At 48.6% G+C, this 24,074-nt stretch overlaps 1 protein-coding gene across 2 annotated transcripts; it reads left to right on the forward strand.

The window, feature by feature from the left end:
- Positions 1-699: 699 nt before the first annotated feature.
- Exog (exo/endonuclease G) lies at positions 700-22,834 on the forward strand. 2 transcript variants are annotated; one of them, XM_051140518.1, is made up of 6 exons: positions 700-862; positions 2,736-2,885; positions 6,007-6,146; positions 7,272-7,348; positions 9,601-9,715; positions 22,135-22,834. In XM_051140518.1, exons 1-6 carry the CDS (start codon positions 700-702, stop codon positions 22,594-22,596), a joined length of 1,107 nt encoding a protein of 368 aa, XP_050996475.1. In that variant the 3' UTR covers positions 22,597-22,834. The 2 variants fall into 2 exon arrangements, with proteins under 2 accessions (XP_050996475.1, XP_050996476.1); XM_051140519.1 differs by lacking the exons at positions 700-862; positions 2,736-2,885 and having other exon boundaries at positions 6,007-6,201.
- Positions 22,835-24,074: the final 1,240 nt, after the last annotated feature.

The raw sequence follows: 24,074 nt of genomic DNA on the forward strand, positions 1-24,074 counted from the left end.
TGCCTGTGGAGGTCAGAGCAGAGCTTTCAAGAGTCACACCGCTCTCCTTACGCCGAGTGAGATCCAGGGATGAACTCAGGCTGTCCGTTTTGGTGGCAAACACTCTTACAGGCTGAGGCGTCTTGCTGGCCCAGGCACACGCACAGACAAGAGGAGACAGGATGGACTGACATACTCGTGTACCCTGGCAGGGTTTGCACTTCTGAGCTCTGGTCCAGAGTCCTGGATACCGTGGAGCACTGTTTTGCCAAGAAACTCGATAGGAGGTACAAACACGTAGAGTTATGCGTACGTTTTGACGTTGAACCCAGATGTCGCAAACAGATCGAATGTAGCAGAGGTTTTGGAATCACACCGAGTTGGATCCCTGCTTAGAAGACCCTTGGTGGATCACGAGCACGCGTTTACTCACTATTAGAGGCGACTAAAGGCATTTTTCTTCTGAGGACAGGACACACACACACCATTAAACCCTCAACTCATCCGTCACTGGCCCTGGTCTGACCAGGGATGGACGCAGGGGCGCCTGTCCCTGCTGGTCACTAGGGGGCGCAGGAGGTCCTGAGCAGCGAAGGCCTCCGGGAGGCGGCTCCAGACGCGCATGCGTGCTTCGTTCCCGAGCTCGGGATTGGGCCAGCCTGGCTCGGGAGCCCCGGCGTGCGCAAGCGCGGCAGAGGCGAAGTGCTGGCGGGTGCGGCTATGGCTGCTAAGAGCTTCTCCTCGCGGCTCAGGGGCTCGCGGCAGTTTCTGAATGGCTTCTTGGCCGGGGCTGTAGTGGGCGCCGCGGGAGCAGGGCTGACGGCGCTGCAGTTCCTCCAGCGCCGGGACGCGGGATCTGCGTGGCCGGCGAGGCAGCCGCACGGTGAGTCTGCGGGGCCGGCCTCCAGCCCCGGGTCTCCCCCAAATTCTTCACCTCGCTCTGCGGGTTCACACGTCACCGCCCCTCCATCCTTAGCTCACGTCGAGCTGAGACTTGTTTGTTCTCCACCTTAGGTGCAGCACAGTGCCTGGTGCAGAACTGGCCTTCAGTAAGTGTCTTAGTTTCTTTTCCTGTTGCTGTGACAAGATAAACCGGACAAAAGCAACTTTAAGGGAAGGGCTTCCTTTTTAGCTCCCAGTTCGAGGTGCAGCCCATCGGGCTGGGGGGAAGGAGCTCGAAGCAGCTTGGCCACGTCGCTTCCACAATCAGGAAACAGAGACGATATGCATGCTGCTTGCTGTTCGACCCCCTTTTCTCCAATATATATAGCGCGGGATCCCAGGCAGGGAATGGCCCCGCCTACAATTAAGCGTGGGGTTCCCACATCAATTAATACGATCGAGATTACTACCCCTGCCCCCCAACAGGCAAACCCAAAGGCCTGTCTCAGGTGTTTCTAGATTCCGTCAAATTGACGCCACTAACCACCACCACAGCAAGTGTGTTTGAAGGCGTCTCCATGAAGACTTATCTGTCCACCCGGTTTTCGTAGTGTGTAGATCCTTCAGTTAACAAGGCACCCGTCTTCAGTCAGAGGAGTGAAAGCAGGCCCTGTTTCTTTGATACTTGCCATTGTGCCTGCCAGGGAACTACTCAGGCGCTTGGCCTCTGGGAAGGCATGGAGCTTGCAAGCAGCTCACCGTTGAGTGCGTGCATGGTTTCTGTCCGTTTCCCAGCCTTCCCGCGCTGTAGGTGTCAGCTTTTCCTTGTATTAGAACACTGGGGAGGTGTCAGTGAGGGACAGCTTGGGTGGGTTGGGGTTTTTTTGTTTGTTTGTTTTTGTTTGTTTTGAGCCAGTGCTCACTATGACCCACCAGGCAGCAAACTTGTCGGAGTAATAGGTGGGTGTACCCACTCATGGGGTTATGGTCTCTTGAAAAACTAAAATGAATACTTAACCTGCAGCTTGAGATACCATGATGATGGCGGTGGTGGCGCACACCTTTAATCCCAGCACTCAGGGAGGCAGAGGCAGGTGGATCGCTGTGAGTTCGAGGCCAGCCTCGTCTACAGAGTGAGTCCAGGACAGCCAAGGCTACACAGAGAAACTCCGTCTCAAAAAACCCAAAAGGGGAGGGGGGGGGGGGAGAAAAAAGAAAGAAAGAAAAGAAAAAAAAGGAAAATGATGATTTTCTTCTGAAGTCTTCTTATATATCGTTTGTGGTGCAGGCAGATCTGGAAAACTAGTAAGAATGGGTCCTTGGTTTTTTTTTTGTTTTTGTTTTTGGTACCAGGAATTGAAGCTACAGCCTCTGGTGCATTCATAGCTCTGTCACTGTGCCTCCGCCCTGCATACTTGCAGCCAGGCCTTTAGAAGCTAAGCCCAAGTGTGGTAGCACGTCCCTGTAATCTCAGCATGTGGTAGACTACGGCAGGAGGAACTAAAGTTCAAGGCCTGCGTAGGCCGCAGTGAGTTCACAGTTGTGAATGAGACCCTGTGCCCACTCCCCAGCACCAAACCAAACATGCCCCCTTAGAGCTGAACGTGTTATGAATACCCCATGGGTCATGAGCAAGGGAGGGCTTTTGCTAAACTGTTTGAACTTAAAAAGTAACCGCAAAGATGAGGTCTATTTGATTAGGCCCTTCTTGATGCAGTATTGGGGAACAGACCCCGTAGTGACAGTTTATGAGCCATGATGTTTTCAGAGATCACTGTAGTCTTTATAATCTTTTGTTCTTAATGAGTCACTAATTACTTGTTTTTGTTCATAATGTTTTTTTTTTGTTGTTTATTTTTTTCTTTCTTCCTTAGAATCTGCAGAAAAAGTTGTCTTGGAGCAGTTTGGAGTCCCTTTGACTGGCACAGAGACGAGGCGTTACACTAACCATGCCTTGTCTTATGATCAGGCAAAACGGGTGCCCAGATGGGTTCTTGAACACATATCCAAGGACAAAATCATAGGTAGGTGGTTGGGGAAAGTACAGATACTGATGGAAGGGTTTCCAAGTTTAGAATAAGGGCCTGTTGATAATATTTTCGACTTTTGTTCCTCATAGCACACATTGAAAATGATGTTTGTTTGCTCTTTGATTAAACGGATCCAGCTAGTATCCAGGGAGCCCCAAGATCCTACCCAGCTGTTTCAGGGGCTGAGAACATCTGTATGTCAACACTTCAAGGCTTTATCGCAGACATTGATGCAGTGAGCATCCTCTTCACCTCAACAGATTGAGTTTTGTTTTGTTTGTTTTGTTTTGTTTTTTTGGTTTTTCGAGACAGACTTTCCCTGTGTAATAGCTCTGGCTGGCCTGGACCGGCTTTATAGACCAGGATGACCTTGAACTCACAAAGATCTGCCTGCCTCTACCTCCTGAGTGCTGGGATTAAAGGCTTGTGCCACCACACCAAGCTAACAGATTAAAAAAAAAAAAGACACTAAGTGTGTTTGCCTGGTGGCACAAAGCTGTGGTGGATATAACTGTGACTAGAATAGATAGTCTCTAGTCCTGTGACATTTTGAACTAGGGACTCAGGTTGACATGCCAAATAATTATGAGCATATGATAAGGATGTCTGGTAACCTTTCTGAAAGAACAGATTGCTGGGAAGGGCAGTATAATTTAGGAACAGCACAGAGAAGGTTTTGCTTCTCTGAAAAAGTAGACTGAAGAGTGGATGAGCATTGCCCAGGCTTGGGTGGGATGGGCCCTGGAAGGCCAGAGTACAGCAGCAGCAGCGGGGAGAACGTGATGTGCAGTGAGGCTGGAGCCTGCCGCCTGTGAAGTCCCTCTGTGTGTCCTCGTCACTCGGAAGATTCTCTGACTAAATCACCAGACCTTGATAGGGAATGTCAAATTGGTTTCTAAGGAGGTTTTCTCAGTTTTACGCTGCCATTATTGGGTGTCTTGCCTCCTAGCTTTCCCCCTGTGATGAGCATTGGTAGCCTTTACCAGTCTGATAGCTGATTTTATTGCATTTATTGTCACCGAAAGGTGGTATTCTGGGAATTGTTCTTTTTGTGTAAATTGGAATAGTTTTGTTTTGTTTTTAAGGTCTCACTATGTAGCCCTGGCTGGCCTTGAACTCCCAGAGATCTGCTTGCCCTCTGCCTCCTGAATTCTAGGATTAAAGGTACGTGGGGTAGTCTTTTAAAAGCCATGCTGCTGGATGTGGTGATGCCCAGCTTCAATCTTAGAAGAGGCAGGAATGTCTGCGAATTCAAGGTCAGCCACCTCTATAAACGGAGTTCTCAGCCAGCCAGGGCTACACAGTGAGACCCTGCCTCAGAAGCTAAATACGTAGCCAGGGCAGTGGTGGCGCATGCCTTTAATCCCAGCACTCGGGAGGCAGAGGCAGAGGCAGGCGGATGGCTGTGAGTTCGAGGCCAGCCTGGTCTACAAAGTGAGTCCAGGACAGCCAAGGCTACTCAGAGAAACCCTGTCTCAAAAAAACAAAAAACCAAAAAAGATCAAGAACATACGTTGTCTGTGAGGAATAAAATGCCGATATTAAGCCCGGTGTGGTGGTGCACGCCTTTGATCCCAGCAGAGGCAGGCAGGGCCAGCCTGGTCTACAAAAGCAAGTCCAGGATAGTCAGGACTGCTAGACAGAGAAAACCTGTCTCAAAAAACAAAACAAATGCTGATATTAGGAAGAGCATATACCTTTCCAAGACATAAGAAAACCCATCAGCAAAGCCGGATGTAGTGGCCCACACCTTTAATCCTAACTCTCTGAGTTCAAGGCCAGCCTGGTCTACAGAGCAAGTTCCAGGACAGCCAGAGCCACACAGAGATACCCTGTCTTGAAAAAACATACATACGAAAAGAATAACCACATCAAAATGCGACAGAGTAGGGACCTTAGAATGTCCTTGTTCATGAGAAAACAATTGTGGAAGTTGAAAGTCGGAAGTTGGTCATAATTTTTTGTGAGTTTGTGCATATGTGCATGTGCATCTCGAGTGTGGACCTGCACTGGCCTGTGTGTGTGTGCAGGTCAGAGGACAGCCGCAGAGGTTGGTTTCCTTTTTTTCCCGCCTTGTCTGAGACAAGGTCCCCTGTTCTCCAGGTTAGCTTGTCTCCAAGCTTCTGGGAATTCTCCTGTCTCCACTTGGTTGCTGGATTAAAATTTCTCCGCACAGTACTTGCCAGAATATAACTGTGAAACACAATACACAGGGTCTATATTTTAATTGTTGGATGATTTCATTATGCATATAATGAGTTTTGATCAAGTTCACCCCATTCCCTTCCCTTCAGTTCCTCCCCTATCCCCTACCCCGCCCCACCCCTTAGTGCTGCCTGCGCAGTCTGGAGTGTGGGTGGCTTCTAGGGGCAGCATTCTTGAAGAAACTGGCTCTCCTTCTCCTAGCAGCCATCAGTCACCAGTGGCTCCTCAGAGAGAAGTGGGCCTTGGCGACAAGTGCTGCCTCCCTCCCCGCCCCATTTGTTGGTTTTATCTTGGGCATGCTGTGGGAGCACTATGAGTTAGTCACACCATGGTACTTTCATAGCACAGGTTTATTTGGTACTGAGGTTTTCTTTCTTTCTTTCTTTCTTTCTTTCTTTCTTTCTTTCTTTCTTTCTTCTTTTTCTTCTTCTTTCTTCTCCTCCTCCTCCCTTCTTTCTGCTTCCTCCTCCTCCACTTCTTCTTCTTCCCTGAGACAGGGTGTCTCTGTGTAGCCTTGGCTGTCCTAGACTTGCTTTGTAGACCAGGCTGGCCTCAAACTCACAGCGATCCACCTGCCTCTGCCTCCCGAGTGCTGGGATTAAAGGTGTGCACCACCATGCCCAGCAGTAGTGAGGTTTTCTATGCCCCTTGCTACTCACTGCTTTCACTTGAGTTCTGTCCAGGGCAGTTTTCTTTTAACTGGAAAGGGCAGAATCCGAATGTGAGGTGGCTTCACTGTATGGGGGCATCCTGTCCTAGACCAACCCTTACCAACCTCAGGTGAAACTCTGAACTGGTTTAGGCCATATGTGTGGCCCTGAATACCAGCTGCTGGACTCTGTACCTCCCCACACTAGCTAACTGCCTGCCTTAGAGGACCCACGGATGATCATTTTCTGTTTTTCTTCAGGTGATGCGGACAGACAACACTGTAAATTCAAGCCTGACCCCAGCGTCCCTCCAGCCTTCAGTGCTCTCAATGAGGACTATGTTGGAAGTGGCTGGTCACGAGGACACATGGCCCCGGCAGGGAATAACAAGTTTTCCAGTGTAGGCATACCTTTGAGAGGACAGGGTTATGTGGCTGATGTTCTGGGACCAAACTGTAAGGCTCCAGGATGTCCTTGTCTGTCTGCTTGTCTCTGAAAGCTAAATTCTAAATGTAAAGGGAGCTGAAAAGCCACTAGGAGCTCAAGCTACTCATTTTTTCCCTTCTTTTTACTTAAAAAAAAAAAAAACACCTTTTTTTTTTTTTCACTTTTAATCCCAGCACTTGGGAGGCAGAGGCAGGCAGATCTCTATGAGTTCAAGGCCAACCTGGTCTACAAAGTGAGTCGAGGACAGCTAAGGAGGCTACACAGAGAAACCCTGTCTCGAAAAACCAAAAAAAAAAAAAATTTTTTTTTTTTTTTTGGTGCCTTGTGGTTTTTCAAATTTATTTTATTTTATATGCATTTCTGTTTTTCCTGCATGTGTATCTGGGTGAGAGTGTCAGATCTTGGACTTTACTTTTTTTTGAGACAGGGTTTCTCTGTGTAGCCTTGACTGTCCTGGACTCGCTTTTGTAGATCAGGCTGGCCTCAGTGACCCACCTGCCTCCTGAGTGCTGGGATTACAGGTGTGCGCCGCCACCGCCCGGCTGTTGTTATTATTACTATTGGAGACAGACTTATGTAGCCCAGGCTGGCCTAAAACCCGTTATGTAGCTTAGGATGCCCCTGCTTTATCTCTGACGTGCTGGGATGATAGGCACGTACCACTGAACCCAGCTTGTAGTCCTTTTTTAAAATTAAGATTATCTTGTGTGTGTGCATGCATGGATTATATGTGGAAGCCAGAGGACACCTTTGTAGAGGTCTTTCCTGCCACCTTCATGTGTTTCCGTGGGTAAACACTTTACCTGCTGAGCCATCTCACTGGCCCTGGAGTGGTTATTTTGCATAGCCATAGTTTATTTCTGTCTCTTTTTATCTAAATGAATGTTAGTGGGTTGGGGGTGTAGATGGGGGTAGCATGTTGCCTGGCACGGGCTGGGCTGCGGTTGGGTCCTCGCCCTGGTGAGTGGAGTGTAGTCACCGTCTGTCGGTTAGAGCTGTTGTGTTAACTCTCATCTGCTTGTGGAACTGCAGAGGGAAGACATTCTAGAATAACAAACTGTTTCCTTTTCCTTCACAGGAAGCCATGGCAGAAACCTTTTACCTTTCTAATATTGTGCCTCAGAATTTTGATAATAATTCTGGCTATTGGAATAGGTAGGTGTGCATGGAGGGTGACGGGAGTGCTGGAGTGCCGGTGCCATTTCAGTGTCTGCTCTTCCCATGCCGCTCTCCTTGCCGTGCTTGGGAGACAGCCTGCCTCTCTGATATTCCTGCTAGTGCGCCCAGGAAAGGCACTTTGTTTCTAAGCTTTGTGGGGAAGGCTCAGGCAGCTGCCCAGGCTCCTCCAGCTGTGACTGTCCTTCCTCAGCCTCCTGAGTTCTGAGGTGACAGGCACGCACCATCCCTTGGCGTGCTTCTGCGCTCTGCAGGAGGAAAGCTTTGCTGTGGTACAGCTCGACATTGTAATGTAGAAGCTGGAAGACACCTCAGCCTTCTGCTGCTTCTGACGGTGCTCACTTCCGCCAGGTGGTCTTACCAAGCACCTGAGGCTAGCCCGGACTGAGGTGGTTTCAGGCAGATGTGCTTTTCCTATATAATATTTTTGGTTCAGAGTAGAACTAGTGGTATAGTTCATTGATAGATGTTTGTTTCAGGTGCGCAGAGGTCCTGGCTTCCATCCCTACCACCAAAAAACCCAAACCTAACCAACCAAACAAAAGACCAGAAAGAAAAAATGAGCTGGAGAGGCTTCAGCCCTGGAGAGCACTGGCTGCCCCTCCGGGCATCAGGGTCAGTTTGTAGCGCCAATGTGGTGCCTCACAGCTGTTTGTAATGCTAGTTCCGGGGGGTCCAGGGTCCTTTACAGGCCCTCATGTAGTGCATTTACACTCAGGCAACACACGCACACACAAAATAAAAAGATAAATCTAAAGAAAAAATTATTTAAAAAATGGCCCTGTACTTTAAAGACTCTGGGGCTGGAGAGGCAGCTCACCTTGCTTTTCCGGGAGATAGGAGTTTGGTTCCTAGCACCTGTCCCAGGTAGCCCACAGCTGCCTGTAAATCTAGCTCCAGCGACCCCACGCCCTCTTCTGTGGCACCTGCATCTGTGTGCGCATGTGCTCGTACAGACACACAAAAAGCCGCGAAGTGAGCCTGTACTCTGTTTCATCTGTATCTCTGGCCCCACCACCTGCTCAGATGATAAGACATGACTCTATAAATGTGTAATTTAGGAGACATGAATTGTCTTAAAATGTAGTACTACTGCCCTTAAAAAGTTAACAGTGACTCCTTAGTGCCAGTTTTACAGTGTTCAAATTCCCTGAGTGTCTTGTGCTGTTGGGGTCAATTAAGGTTCAGGTTGAACTCGAAGACCTCTGCAGGCCTTGTAAAGGCCCCCTTGCTCTTTCCCCTTTCAACTTGTTGAGGTTCTGGCTGGTTTTTCATTCCTCGTCATGTGTTTGCTGACTGTATACCCCTCGGAGATGCTGGTAGGGAGAAACACTTCACCTTCTAACAGGCATCTGCACTGGGAGAGAAGCTGAGAGGAGTGGTGGCCATCGCTGTAGGCTGCGTCCAGGCGCAGTATAAAGAGTGGACAGTCCTGTCATGAACCTCCACCTCTGTCCCTCCATTGTGCTGTGTAGATGACTCAGACCTGAGACAGTTCCTGCTTGGGATGGCTGCAACCTATGCGTTCATTGTGTTAACGCTCAGTAAGGGGCTTCACCACCCCAGTCTTGTTAGCCTTTGGCGACAAGAGCCCAGCAGGCCTTTCAGGACACTGCGCTCTAGAAGTGGCCTGGACTTAGGGGATGGCAATTTAGCTTTTACTTTTACAGGCAAGTGCAGGAGACGTGGTCTGAGAAACGTCTCAGGATCAGTCTTAGCTGCACTTCAGATGGGATGAGCCTGCATAGGGTAGGGTTCAGAGCTACAGTCTTGATACTGTTTGAAATTTTTAGGAATTTTCACTTGTTCGTTTGATTTTTGATGCATGGTCTCACTGTATAGCCTTAGATTGCTGGAACTCTGTGTAGGCAAGACTGGTCTCTAATATAGACAGATCCTCCTGTCTCTGTCTCAGTGCCAGGACTAAAGGTGTGTGCCACGTGGCTAGCCCCAAGTTAACTTCTTTTTTAAAATTTTATTTTATGAGCATTGGTGTTTTTCCTGCATGCATGCAAGGGTGTCAGATCTTGGAGTTAGAAACAATTGTGAGCCACCATGTAGGTGCTGGGAGTTGAACCCGGGTCCTCTGGAAGAACACTCAGTGCTCTTAACTGCTGAGCCGCCTCTCCAGCCCCAAAGTTAACTTCTTAAATGAGATGTCTTGGTGTCTTTCTTAGGGACTGGGCGGCTTGCTGCTTTCTTACATGTTTCCTACATGGTTTGTTTTTCAGAATAGAGATGTATTGTCGTGAGCTGACGGAGAGGTTTGAAGATGTTTGGATAGTATCAGGACCTTTAACCTTACCTCACACTGGAAGTGACGGAACGAAAACAGTTAGTTACCAGGTAGGGGCTTGTAACATTCACGCTTATGGCCTTATTCCGTGCTCTGCTTTTGATTTCATCTCCTCGGCGTTGGTTCCTGGGTGCCTGTTAGGACTGTAGGAGTAGAGGACGGAGTGAAGAGTGAGAACAGCTGTTGACTTCGGATTCTCAGCATCCAACTATGAGGAGGAGTTTTTCTGTCTTTTTTTCACATTCAAGACACTGGACTGCAGGAAACGGGCTGACTGTATGGGAGCTTTTAGTGATGTAGAAGGCTCGGAAGGCTGCAGTTGCTACAGGGGTGGAGGGGGAGGGAAGGCTCCAGTGTTGGGGTATGTGGGGGTGGGGCTTCTGTGTGGGGGTCTGTGGGGGGGCCTTCAGTGGGGGGTCTGTGGGAGGCTCCAGTGGGGGGTTCTGTGGGAGCCCCAGTGTGTAGGGGGTCTGTGGGAGACTTCAGTGTGGGGGGTCTGTGGGAGCCCCAGTGTGTGTGGGGGGGTCTGTGGGAGGCTCTAGTGGGGGGTCTGTGGGAGCCCCAGTGTGTGTGGGGGGTCCATGGGAGCCCCAGTGTGTGTGGGGGGTCTGTGGGAGGCTCTAGTGGGGGGTCCATGGGAGCCCCAGTGTGTGTGGGGGGTCTGTGGGAGGCTCTAGTGGGGGGTCCGTGGGAGCCCCCAGTATGTGTGGGGGGTCTGTGGGAGGCTCTAGTGGGGGGTCTGTGGGAGGCTCTAGTGGGGGGTCTGTGGGAGGCTCTAGTGGGGGGTCTGTGGGAGCCCCAGTATGTGTGGGGGTCTGTGGGAGCCCCAGTATGTGTGGGGGTCTGTGGGAGCCCCAGTATGTGTGGGGGTCTGTGGGAGGCTCTAGTGGGGGGTTCTTGGGCATCCACTGAGTGGTGCACTAGCAAAGTTGAGTGTTCTTCTAACAGTGTGTCGGGATCTCTCCGTGGAGAGGCACCCTGAGGATCATGCCACGAGTGGCACCGTGGGGCCCGTGCTGCGGAGGGACACTAATTTTGGGAATAGAGCAGGTGTTTAGTAAATGCAGGTTAGGTTAGACCACCAGAGTCTATGGTCGCAGGCTGAGGAAGCAGCTGGAGAGCAATGCCGCTGGTTGCGGTCTGGACAGGGTGTGCCGTGCAGGGTGGGCGCCTAATGCATTCCCAGGTTCCCTGGCTCGTGGAAGCCAGTCATTCTTTTTTTTTTTTTTTTTTTTTTTTAGCATTTAAAAATTTTTAATTAATCTATTCAGATTACAACTAAATTGTTATCCCATCCCTTGTATCCTCCTGTTCCTCCCTCCTTCCCGCTTTCACCCTATTCCCCTCCCCCTCTACATGGTCATAGGCTGTCAAGTCTCATCCAGGTAGCCTGCTTATCCTTCCTCTGAGTGCCACCAGGCCTCCCCACCAAGGGGATGTGGTCAAATATGAGGCACCAGAGTTCATGTCCGAGTCAGTCCCCGCTCTCCACTCAACTGTGGAGAATGTCTCATCCATTGGCTGGACCTGAGAAGGGGTTCGATGTTTACTGCATGTATTGTCCTTGGTTGGTGCAGTCGTTTGAGCAGAACCCTTGGGAATCCAGTCATTCTTAACCGTAGTGAAGGAAGGCAGAAGAATTTGAGTTTTAAGACTAATTCGTTTTCAGTTTTCTTTTCTGACCAACTCAATTTAATTTTAGTTGTTGTTTTGTTTTTTTTTTTTTAAAGTAATCTTCAGACCAAAGTGCTTAAAGCTGTTGGTTATTTTAATTTGGGAATATAATTATTCTTTGCTTTGTCTAAATCCTCTTGCTTTTACCACCAAAAAAGACTGGTGACTCATAAACCTAAAATGGTTTACAGCTTTACTTGCCTTGTGTTTATGAATTTGAGAGATTTATAGAAATAGCTTGCTATGTAATAAAATTTCATACAGTATAAAAGGAAAACTTAACTCTTAATTCAGAATCTTTCACCTCAGTTTTTTCTTTTTTATTATATAAATAAAAATTTAAAATTAAATATATTTTGATCATATTCTTCCCCAAGTCCTTCTGGACTATCTCCCTGTCCCTCCCTTCCCAACTTTAAATTATTTCTTAAAAAACAAACAAAAACTTAATACAATAACACCCCTATCAAGAAGACATAAGGCAGTACCATAAAAGGTAAACAAAACATTTATTTATTCATATTCATTTATTTATTTGTTTTGTTTTATTTTTTACCTGTGTTGGTCAAATTTGGTCATAGAAAATGTATGTATTCTTTTTCTTACTGGATATGCTTTTTCCAAACTACAATTTATAAAAATGTGTGTCCTGCTTCTTTGTGCAGAGAGGGCTTAGAAGCAATGATACATGCTTTAAGCCCCAGGAAGTTCTTTTTTCTGAAAATCACCTCTTGTAAAATGGCCCCAGCACTGCAGAGAAGGGCCTGGCTCCCCTCAGAGTCCAGGAGGGAAGCTCAGAGATGGACATCGCCCCAAGGCATGAGCTGGACGGAGCACCCACTCACTGTGTCTGTGACTAAGTATGTAAGCCTGCGGGCTAAGTCAGAGCGCCGTGGGTGTGCGACTATACTGGTTACCAGCACATTCCGCACAGGTGTCGGCTGGGAGCTGTCGGGGTGGCAGCCTGAAGAGTCAGTCTGTGGCCGTCACAGTCACAGCGATTTAAGCAGATACTGCCAGTGGACGCCCAAGTGTAGGCGGGCAAAGTTCTCTGAGGAACAGGGTGCCACTTACCCCCGTAAGCCATTTAATGATCAAAAAACTTTACCTTCCCAACCAGATGACCAGTGTCCATATCCTTAGTGATGGCAATTACTGATAGTCGGCATTTCTGCCCCTTCTGCAAAAGTGCATAACATGCAATTGCACTGTGTGGCAGAGCCCAGGGGAGAGTGTACTAAAACACAGGAAAACAAAACCTTCAAGGCAGAGAGCAAGGATGCTGAGAGCAGTGTGGGGACCTTGGCTACAGCCGCAGTCTGGAGACCAGATGATTGACTCAGTTTCCTGATTTTTAGTAATTGGCCTGTGACTGTGTGAGTGAGTGTCTCTGTTCTCAGTACGGCCTGTGGGATCAAGCGATGGGCCTGTGACTTAAGTAAGTTTAGGGACACAGGAAAGAGAATGATAAAGAAATTAGGCAAAGTGTTAACGATTGCTGGAGTAGCTGAGTGATGGAGTTCTTGAAGTACTCACCAAGTCTGTTCTAAGTTCAGAATTGAGGAAAAAAAAACATAAAGATGCTGTGTCTCTGGTCTCAGTGTTCATTAACTGGAGCATGTGATGATCTCAGTGACACAACACGGATGATGTTCTAGGTGTTGAGGCAGCCGAAGAGTTTCTAGAGACCCGTCAGCTCTCCTCACGCTGATGAGGAGTTTCTAGAGACCCGTCAGCTCTCCTCACGCTGATGAGGAAGAGTTTCTAGAGACCCGTCAGCTCTCCTCACGCTGATAAGGAAGAGTTTCTAGAGACCCGTCACCTCTCCTCACGCTGATGAGGAAGAGTTTCTAGAGACCCATCAGCTCTCCTCACGCTGATGAGGAAGAGTTTCTAGAGACCCGTCAGCTCTCCTCACGGTGATGAGGAAGAGTTTCTAGAGACCTGTCAGCTCTCCTCACGGTGATGAGGAAGAGTTTCTAGAGACCCGTCAGCTCTCCTCACAGTGATCATGTCAGTCAAGGTTAGCTTTCAGAGGGTGTGCTTTGAGTGATGGTGCTGACTTTTGTTTTATCCTAAAAGCCTTACTTGTCCTTTCTGGGCTTCTGAGCGCATATCCCTTGCATCTTGATTTATAGGGCCTACTGATGTTTACAGCAGCAGAGCTTTAGTTCAGTTTTCCACAAAGGCCTGCCATGTGGGAGGGAGGTGTGCACCTGTGAGTGCCATTTCCCAAACAATATTCTCTGCTGCGTTCCTCCTTTTGTGTGTGCCCTGTGTGTACATGGTGAAGTGCCTAGCGCGTGTGCATGTGGACCCAGGCCTTCCACCTTTATATGGGTCCTGGCAATGAGCTTGAGTCAGCAGGCTAGCATGGCAGTCACCTTTATGTCAACAAGTCATCTCAGGGGCCTTTTTGTTTTTGAGGTAGAACCTCAGCATGTAGCCCAGGCTTGCCTCAAACATCAAAGCCTCAGCATGTAGCCCAGGCTGGCCGCAAACATCATAGCCTCAGCATGTAGCCCAGGCTGGCCGCAAACATCATAGCCTCAGCATGTAGCCCAGGCTGGCCGCAGACATCATAGCCTCAGCATGTAGCCCAGGCTGGCCGCAGACATCATAGCCTCAGCATGTAGCCCAGGCTGGCCTCACATAGCATGCCCTCTGCTCTAGCCCCTCAGTGCTGGGATGACAGGTGTCACCCCTGCTTTCTACTGATCATTTCGTCTCATTAAAGAGGGCTGTGCCACATTTTAAAACTTTGACTTGTCATTACTAACTGTTATTTTATCTAGGAAATGCCTGTTCATATATAACTTGTACCTTTGCACAACTCCGGTTTCTGTCCGTCATGGACTTTGTTTCGTCTACAGCAGAGGTGTGAGCAAAGGCTCCATATGACAGTATGTCTGTCACTTGTATTTTAGTTGGTGATATTAGTAATTGGGATTAAAGTTCCTTTAATCTACTAGGATGAGAGTAAATTGGTAATTTTACTAAAAAAACAAAAAACAAACAAACAAACAAACAAAAAAAACTAAAACGTGACCAAATATGCAACAGTTCTTGAAATAAAAGGAAACCTACACAGTAAGCAATACTCCAGTGTATATAACAGTTCTCTGTCCATATCAAATAAATACTCTCAACCTTTAAAAAAAAAATCAAATGCATTGATGGCCAGCTTGTTAGAAGAGGGTCTGCTTCCTAGGTGGGGTACTCGCTCCTCTCCTGTGTTAGCACCTTCCTAGTGGTCTCCCTCCTCTGCATCCCTGTTCAGCTCCTGTTGGTCCCTGAGATTCTACAACCAGCCATGCACAGTGGCGCTGGAATCCCAGCACTCAGGGAGGCAGACGTAGGCGGATCACAGTGAGTTCAAGGCCAGCCAAAGTGAGTCTCAAAAGTGAGTCCAGGGTAGCCAAGGCTTCACAGGGAAACCTTGTCTCAAAAACACCCAAACAACAACAAAACAGAGAAAGTGTGTGTGTGTGATGGGTATGTGTGGGGTGTGTGTGTGTGTGCGCGTGCGTGCGCGAGCGCGCGCATGTGTGTGTCCTGTGTTTGGACCCGTAGGGTAGTAGATAGAATTCTATGTCTTTTAGTTTGTGCCACTTGAGAGAGAAATATGACAACAAACAGCAGAGACACAGAGTAGAAGGTGCAGGTGGCAGGGAGCCGCAGGCACCGTCTTTAGTAATGCAGCAATGCGCTTTTACTTTCTAATTCAGAAATGAGGCTTTTGAAGACATTACTCTTAGAGCCCTTTAACTTTCTGTTCCCTCCCTGCTTCCTCCTCATTCCTTTCAATTTTACGTTTATTTACTTAGCTGTAAAGACAGTGTTGCTGGTCCCCAGGCTGTTCTGGAACCCTTGGGGTCAGGCAGTCCTGCAGTAGGCTCTCACGTAAGCTGGGACAGACCTCAGCTGTTGAGCACATTTTAACTAAGCTTCTAGTGTGTAGCTGGAAGGTCGGCCTGCTCCTCATACAGTGAAAAGGCAAACAAAAGCCACGTAGACAGATGGATGGTAAAGGACCACAGAAGAGGGAGGAGGGTGGGAAAGAAGGCAGGGCCGGTCATGTGGGGGAAGTGAGGGCTGTGCTGTGCAGGGAGCACTGCACACTTGCAGAGTTTTGGTCAGCAGAACGGTGTGATCTGGTTTACATCGCAGACCCCAGTTTGCTTGTGAGAAGAACAAGTGGGAATGGGAGCTGAGCAGTGAGAGGCTAGTGCGGCTGAGAGAAAATCACTGCGGTCAAGGGTGCTGAGGTAGAGGTTTCCTGGAGGTTCCTCTGAGAGAAGAGGAAAGAGTCTAGTCACATTCAGTCTGAGATGAAAACGGCAGAGAGGAGCAGGGATAAGCACGGGGCTGTGCTTTGTAGAGTTGATGTCACATGACGGCCGCTCAGCCGCTGTGTAGGCAGGATATGAGTTCGGACCTCAGAAGGCTGGCCTGGCATCTAGACCAGCTTGGGAGTCGTGAGCACACGTGTGGTATTTAAAGCCACGATGCGATGAGTGGGCGTAGATGGCGGGACAGATAGAGCTTCTTCCCGGATACAGTGAGGCCTGAGAGGTCTAGGGACTGACTGGTTAATGGGAAGAAAGTAGCCTTTAAAGCGGAAGGAAAAAAGGGAGGGCGGCCTAAAGCTGACAGGATGTTTCAGGGGGAATTAATTGGCCATTGGAGACGCATGAGCAGTTTTAGTTTTAAATCAGCTGTTTGTTACTGTGCCTTTATTACACTTCCAGCTTAGGGCCACTTAGTCTTAAGTTCCACTAACCCTTTTCTTACTCTCTTGTGTTATGCTGGGGTTCAGCCTCAGTTTCTGGAAGAGGCAATGGAGATAGACTTTCCAGTCTTTGCGTATCCTAAAACTCTAGGAGTGTAGTTCTGGAATTTCCATATGTGACAAGCTCTCCAGTGCATCTTGACGTGGACCATAAGGGTTGAGAAGCCCTCCCTGGGGAATTGTTAGCACCGTCCTCCAGGCAGAGCAAGGCCAGTGCTTCTGTGGTGGGTTTTTCCGTCAACCTCTCCAGGATCCCTGCTTCTGAGGTCTGGACAAGCTGGTCTTGTGTGTGCTGTTTGGCTTGTCCTGTGTCCACCACATACACTTTTAACCCTTTTAGTGGGCAGAGAGCCCCGAAGGGTCGAGTCTAGTTCTGCCTTCAGTGCTCACTGTCTACAAGGCCTTTCTTACTGTGGTTTTTGAGAAGGGAGTTTGTGAACCCTGTCACTAACCATTATATGTCGGGGAATATATATATGAAGTCGCGTGTTGATAACACTTGATCCTAGAATCTAGTTTTCATCTTCCCTGGCACCTGTAATGTGACTTCTAATTTAATGTACTTACTCCTTTCAATAGTGGAGTTTTCTATAACTATAGAATAGTTTTCTATAATAATTTCTATAATAGTTTTCTCCAAAGGAGTCTCCCTGGGGAAATAAACAGCTGTTAAGGATAGGGTGCAGGTCTGGCAGGTGGCCAACAGATAAGAGCTCTAGGGCATCTTTGGCAGTTCCTTGTCTGATAACTTTGTGTTGGGCTTAAAAAAGAAATAATCTTGTTTAAAATTTTTTAATTTTACACACACACACACACACACACACACACACACACATTTTCCCCTCTCCTTTTTACCCTAAGGTCCTTAGTCCTTAGTGTGTATATTCTGGCTTTCAGTTTGTGTTTTTATAGGATTCTTGAGTATGTAAATGAGTGGGTCTGTGTCTGTCTCTGGTGCGCTTTCCTTCTGTTAGCTTTATCTTATTCCAATGTGCTAGTTTTGTTTTATTATTATCACTTAGAAGCCTGTTTGTTTTCTAGTTAGAGACAGAAAGGGGGTGGACCGGGATGGGATGGGGAGGGACTGGGAGGAGTGGAGGGAGATGAAACTATAATCGGTGTATTATGACAGACAAATAATTTTCAGTAAAAGGAAAAAATAAGAGAGAATTTAACTGGACAAAACTGTGTTTGAGTACACACATAGATACATATAAGCTTGGAATTTCTCTAAGGACAGCACAGTCGAGGGGAGGAGGGGCTGGGAGGAGCCGGGAGAGGCAGCCTGTGTCAGAGAAGCAGAGAGTACGTTTGTGCAGAAGAGAAGAGATGAAGCACTGGGGCCTGGAGGCAGACACGCGATAGTCCAGCTAAAGTGCAGGTGGCTCTCTAGCATGTGGGGCCTCTTGGAAGTATCAGTTCCAGTCAAGCACCTCAGGGTCCAGCGGTGTCCTGCCATGGTGCTGAGAAGGGGCACACTGCACGGTTCTCCAGGAGTAGTATGCACTGTGAGCGCTCCGAGGCCGTGCTTGGCAGTAAGGCCTGACGAGTCTGAGTCACGTGGTGTTTCAGGCTTGTTCTCAGCTGTACACAGGCTCCCCCAGGGGGACATATACAACCAGTGTGAGAGCTTCCTGGGTTTGCTGTGCAGGCCTGGAGCGGGTGCGCTTAGACTCTGGAGAAGCGAGACAAATCGACTGGCGTTGAGCAGGCCCGTTATACTGTGCCTCACCGCAGTAGCTTTCACCATGCTGCCCCTTTCAGTCTTCACTGCAACCCTTACCAAAAAGAAGCCCTGTTCTTTCACATACAGAAGACTGAGGACTGCAGAGGTCAAATCCAGGTCATCATTACAAGGCGCGATCCAAACCTGTATCTGTCTTTCCGCAAGCTGCATGCTTAGTCAGAGCATTGTCCTTTGAGGCTTGCAAGGGTCTGTGGCAAAGGGGTGACTGAGTGTCCGGAGCTGGGGGCCATCAGTGATGTGGATGGAGGCCAGTTGTAAGGGGTATCTGCTAGCATGCAGAAATAGTAGAAAATGGGCCAAGAGGGCTCCTGATAGCCAGGCAGAAATGTCCACTAGAATCTGGGGGGAACTGATCAGAGTACCCTAGAACTTGAGTGCATATGCGCCCCAGGGAGGATGGGTAGCAGTGATGTTATGAGAAGTGAGTCATGACAGCCCGAATCATAGTCACCCCGAGTGTAGCCGAGGCCGTCCATGTGCTTCCTCCAGTGTGTCTGTTACAAGAGGGGCTGAGTCCAGACAAGTGAAACAAAGCTGAAGATGTGTGAGCATTGTAAATGACCTGGCAGTGTGGTGGCAATGTGAGCGGTGTCTGACGGCCGCCCTTCACAGTCCAGGTTTCTGCCAATTACTCTCAGGGAAGGAGAAAACCCAAAACCTGCCTCAGGAGTCTGGCATCCTGGGGTAGGAGAGGGGAACTTTGCTCCCTTTCAACTCCCTGAGGCAGTTGCCCAGCAGATGGAGGCTCTACCCAGCCTGAGCCGCCTTCCTACCAGGTCTCTGCAGGGTGTGGACCAACATTCCTGTTGACGTCTCCTGTGCTGCCTTGCTTACTTTTCTTCTTCCTTCTGTCCTTGTATGTATGTGTGGAATCCCTGTTTTTCAAACTACCATGGTTTTTGTTTTGTTCTGCTTGTTTCTTTTCTTTTTCTTTCGTGTAACTGGCACTTTAAGGGCTTGGTCTCTGTCGTTTGCCAGCAGTTTTAGTTTTGGTCTGACTTTCTTTTTTCCTTTCCTCCTTGTCTTACTGGGAATAGCATCACTAAATACATTTATCTTAAGAACTTCACTCAAGACACAGCAACTATATGACATTACAAACAGCAAAGTAAGCCTGTATTGTTTCTTGTCACCTTCTGCAGCTGGGGCTGAACTTTGTGACTAGATAGGGATAATTTATTATTTCTGTCGCTTACAAGGAGGGAAGCACTCTCCCACCAGTATTTAGGAAATACCCAGTCACACAAGAGTCTGTCTTACACATGTTATGTGTGTTGTATTTTCTGGTCACTTCCACTTGGTTGCTTTCCAATTTTTGTTAGACTTGACAAGCGTTCAGGGTTCCTGAATGTTTTTTCCCCCCTGAGTGTTTTAATAGCAGTGGTGATCTCCTTTGTAAAGCATTGTTCTGCCGAGTCTTCTGTGAAAAGGTTTGCTGCTGATGTACTGATATTCAGAGCTTGGTTCGGGGTTAAGCCATACAGAAATCCTTTGCAGTCTTGACTCCCCGCTGTTGGCTTTGAACTGCTCTAATCTTGCTGGAGCTCATTTCCCCACCCTCCTTCTGCAAAACCTGCCTAACCCTGACATCCGCTACAAAAAGTCATTTTTTATAGGTCTTGATGATTTTGAGGTCTTTGTTGTTGTTTGGAGCAGGGTCCCCTGTACCCCAGGCTGGTCTTGAAGCCCTGATCCTCCTGCTTCTACCTCTCAAGGCTTTGAGGTTGTAAGCGCACACCATCACATCCCCTGTGGTTTTAGATACAGGTCTCACTATATAACCCTGGATCACCCCAACTCAGATTTGCAGTAGTTCCCCTGCCTTTGCCTCCCATGTGCTGCGATTAAAGGCATGTGCTTTTTTTTTTTTTTAAAGTAGTACGTTAGTCTATTGTTATGACAGATCTGTGGGGCGCTTGGGGTATGGGTGCTGTTTTATAAATGTAGGCAAGAGCCCCAGAGTGAGTGCAGCTTACAGCAGAGTGGACCCTGACAGATGTCTGTCTAGTCCCCTGAGCTATGTGCTTCTGTGTGTGCGGTCTAGGAGCATTTTCTGGAAGTGATTTTCTCAGAGGGAAAAACACTGTATGTATTGCTGACTTATCTATAAGGAAGAGAACCTTGTTATTGTAAAATTATTTATAAGCCTTGCATTTGTTGTTGTATGGTTTTTGAGACAGGGTTTCTCTGTATAGCCCTGTGTATTGGAACTCATTCGTAGACCAGGCTGGTCCCGAATTCGGATCCATCTGCCTCTGCCTCCCTAGTGCTGGGATTAAAAGTGTGTGCCACCACCACTATCACCTGGCGATAAGTCTCACATTTAAGGAAGAGACAGTGGGTGTTAGAATTCCACGTGCTGAGAACAAAGTGCTGACTCAGGCACGTGGGTTCATTTTCTCTTTACTTGTCAGGAAGGTTTTGGCTACAAGAGGCACTTATTGTCAGGGACTGAGATGTAGCTGAGCTGGACCGCAGCACTGAAGGTCCTTGAGCTATTGTGAGGAGAAGGGGATGGAGGAGAAGGGGATGGAGAAGGCTCTCCGTGGACTTGATTCTCATGGGTCTCAGGCTGTGTTGTAGTAGTGTAGGAAGCCCACCAGGTGGCACCAAGAACTTGCTTGCCAGCTGCGTCCCCAGCCACTGTGGGTCTGCAAGCTCATTTCATAGCCTTGTGAACATGGCTCCATAGCAGTTGTGCCCTTAGTTCTGGTTCCCGGCCCTGGTTGTTGTTTATCATCTTTAGCATTTTGCCTACAGGGAAAGTGTGGGAGCTGGCTCCCCCCTCAGATAGTGTACTGCCTAAGAGCAGAGTTGCTGTTGCTCCCCTCTTTTTCTTTTTAATGAGATGTATAGTCCAGACTGACCTTGAGCTCTTAAGTATAAAGCCAAGGATGACCTGAACTTCTGATCCTTGCTTTCACCTGGATGCTAAGACTGCTGGCTGTACCACCACGCTCATTTTGCACTGTGCTGGAGGGTCTGTGCAAGGCTCAGGCCCTTGACCATCGTTGGCTACCCCCTCCCGGATGTCTGTGAGCCAGAGGTGAGCACAGCTTTCCTCACATCCTCTTTGCTTTGACCTGATCCTAGTTTCACGTCATTCTTGGGTAAGAATCTTCAACCTATGGACAGTGTGTACTGAGCCCTGACTAACCTCTTTCAGTGTGGTCAACAATGGTCTCCCTGAAGCCCTGTGGTTGGCTGTGGCAATATGTGACAGACAGACATGGCCGGGGACTTCTGGCTGTGTGCAGTGTGGACAGGAGTTTGTAAAATCAGAAAAAATCCTCTTTGGCTTTGACCCTTGCTGCTTCTGACAAGGAATCTATAGCCAGAAGTGTCTGGGCAGCAGAGAAAAGCTTGACAGCAGGCAAAGGCCTGCAAGGGGCACTCAGAGCATGCTCAGTTGGGTCTTGTCGTTTTATCGAGGACCATTAAGGAAATGGACATTCAGCTTTTGTTTTCTTAGACAACAGATGAGGCTTTTTAGCATATTGGAAGGACATTTGAAGAGGCTTCATAATGCTGTTATTTCATTAATACGGTCAACCCACACGGGCAGCTGTTTCCCTGCCTCTGCCTTCCTCGTTTGTGGCTGACAACACAATTTAGAAGTTCAGCGTGTGGTAGTCCAAGAGCATTTGAAACTAAGCAAAGCAGTTACATGTACTTAACTTTAAGATGTGAGCTGCGATGGACGGGTCTAGAATGTTCTGTGCAAAGGCTGCCTGTTGTTTCTTGGTGGGTTTGGGCCGAGCCGTTCTTACTGTACAAGCTGGGAGTTGACCTCTGTGCTTAGAGCATCACAAGTTCCGGGTCAGGGATGAGGAGATGAGCACAGCCTCTTCCCTTTGAGAGTTCAGTGCTTGCTTATGACGCCTGTCATCCTCTGACCTGTGATACTGGGACTCTTGCTCTGGGGGCAATACTTTTTTTTTTCCCGAGGCAGGGTTTCTCTGTGTGGCCTTAGCGGTTCTTGAACTAGCTCAGTAGACCTGACTGACCTTGAACCCTGTGAACTCTGCTTCTGCTGGGATTAAAGGCATGCACCACCGCTGCCCAGCAGGGATAATGCTATTTTAAAGACTGCTTAGAACTTTGAATCTTTTTCACTTTCCTTGGCAGTTGGACTCTAATGCATCGAGGTACACAGAGGCTGCTCACAAGAGCGTTTCCGGTAACACATGTAAGAAGTTGTGGGAACAGGACCTTGGAAACCGTCAGTGCCGCTAATTGGGCTGCTTTGTTTTCAGGTGATCGGTGAGGACAATGTGGCAGTCCCCTCACACCTTTACAAGGTGATCCTGGCTCGCAGAAGCCCGGAATCGACTGAACCGCTGGCACTTGGGGCCTTTGTGGTGCCAAATAAAGCCATTGGGTTCCAGGCCCAGTTACCTGAGTTCCAGGTGAGCCTCCAGGCCCTGGAGAAGATGGCAGGCCTGGTGTTTTTCCCCCATCTGGATAGAACCAGGGACATCCAGAACATCTGCTCTGTGGACACATGCAAGCTCTTGGGTTTCCAGGAGTTCACTCTGTATCTGAGCACCAGGAAGATTGACGGAGCCCGGTCTGTGGCCAGACTGGAGAAGGTCCTGGAAACTTTGAAGAACTCAGGGGTGGAGCCTGACGAATACTTCCTGAGTCGCTATGGGAAGAAACTAGAGGAACTGAAAGCTAAGGAGCAGACAGACACCCAGCTGGAGAAGCCGTCCTAGTGCTTGCTTGTCTGCGTGTGCACTGACCTGTGATGGATGAGCAGGTGTGCGTCTCCAGGCACATGTGTTTTAGCAGATTTATTTTCAAGAAATGATGGAATCCTGACTAAAAATCCCTTTGAAGACTCACTAGCTCAAAACTCAGTGGTGTTTTCTTTCGCTAGGGTGAGCTGGCTGAGATGGCTTTTAGAATCTCTCTCCTCCTGTCCAAATACGTTATGATTTACCCCGTCGCTTCTTCTCTTATGACCTTGAAGCCTTCCCACCTGTGTTGAAGCGCCCGACGACTGCGTCCCTAGTGCATTTTGTATGCTGTGCAAACCCAGTGCTCTGCTTGCGTTGTCTGACAGCGATCCTCTGTGTAGGATCCCACTGTTCTCATACTGCTGTGGGGAAGTTGAGGTGCACAGAACTTTGTGCTTTCCCCATTGGTGTTCTACAGGAGTCATCCAGGGTACCTCAGAGTTAAGACAAGGTTAGGTGGGGGTTTGACTCAAGTATGCACCTATATCCATGGCTATTTCCGGTCCTGTGATCTGCTTGGTGAGAAGGGTCTGGCCTTTTAAGTTTGTCTCCTAAGGAGGAGTGAGTGAGAGCCTTATTTCTGTGGGAAGAAACAGAGTATGTCTTTGAAAGATGGAGTCCCTTTGTGGGTTTAATCAGAGCCTGCAGTTCCCTCCAGGGATCATGTGGTACCACGTAGGTGTGTTTCTTGTTTCACTAGGGGGCTTTCTGAAGGAGCCCAAGAAAGGTGTGTGCTGAGCGTTACCAGGTACCTCTGGTCCTGCTTTTCGCCAGGCCAGCACACCACAGGTAGATAGGGCTAGGCCCAGGTCCAAACCAGTTCTTTCTAGGGGTGATGGGTGGGGAGTGGGAGGGGGGAGGAGTGGGAGAGCAGCTGCTTTCTGTGTGATCTCGGGGCTACTTTACAAAGATCTTGAGCTGTCCTAAGCACGCACAGTCAGCAGCTTCCAGAGGAAGGACTTGTGTGAATCTGTCACGCTGCCACTGTCTGTCGAAGCAGTAAGAGAGTGCTCTTTGTGGCATGTTTGCCTCTGATGGAAATGCCACGGCTTTACAACAAAGACATGACCGTGTTCTGCTCCTTCATTTGAGTAAGAAGAGAAAGCCGGGTGTAGGGCACAGTCGCTGATTGATGCCATTCTGTTTTATCTCGCTGTCCCCATTAGCTTGTGCCAGTCCTTTTAAGGGTGGAAAGCCAGAATGTCACCATGACCAAAAAAGATCTGTTACTCTCTCTCCTCAGAAGGAAGGTTATGGTGGGGCCCTGGGAGGGAGGCGGGTGCCTCGTGGGCTGTGTCGCAGGTCCCTGCCATGTATATGCAGTTGAGCCCCACTCCTGTGGCCATGCTCCACTCTCCTGTGCCGCCTGACCGGCTGGGGGACTGGAGTGGCTTGCCATGCCCTCCTCACTCCTGCCTCCTGAACGGTGAGGAATCTCGGCTGTATCAGTAAGT

The sequence above is a fragment of the Acomys russatus genome, chromosome 32 (genome assembly GCF_903995435.1).
Source record: "Acomys russatus chromosome 32, mAcoRus1.1, whole genome shotgun sequence".
Classification (NCBI taxonomy): Eukaryota; Metazoa; Chordata; class Mammalia; order Rodentia; family Muridae; genus Acomys; species Acomys russatus.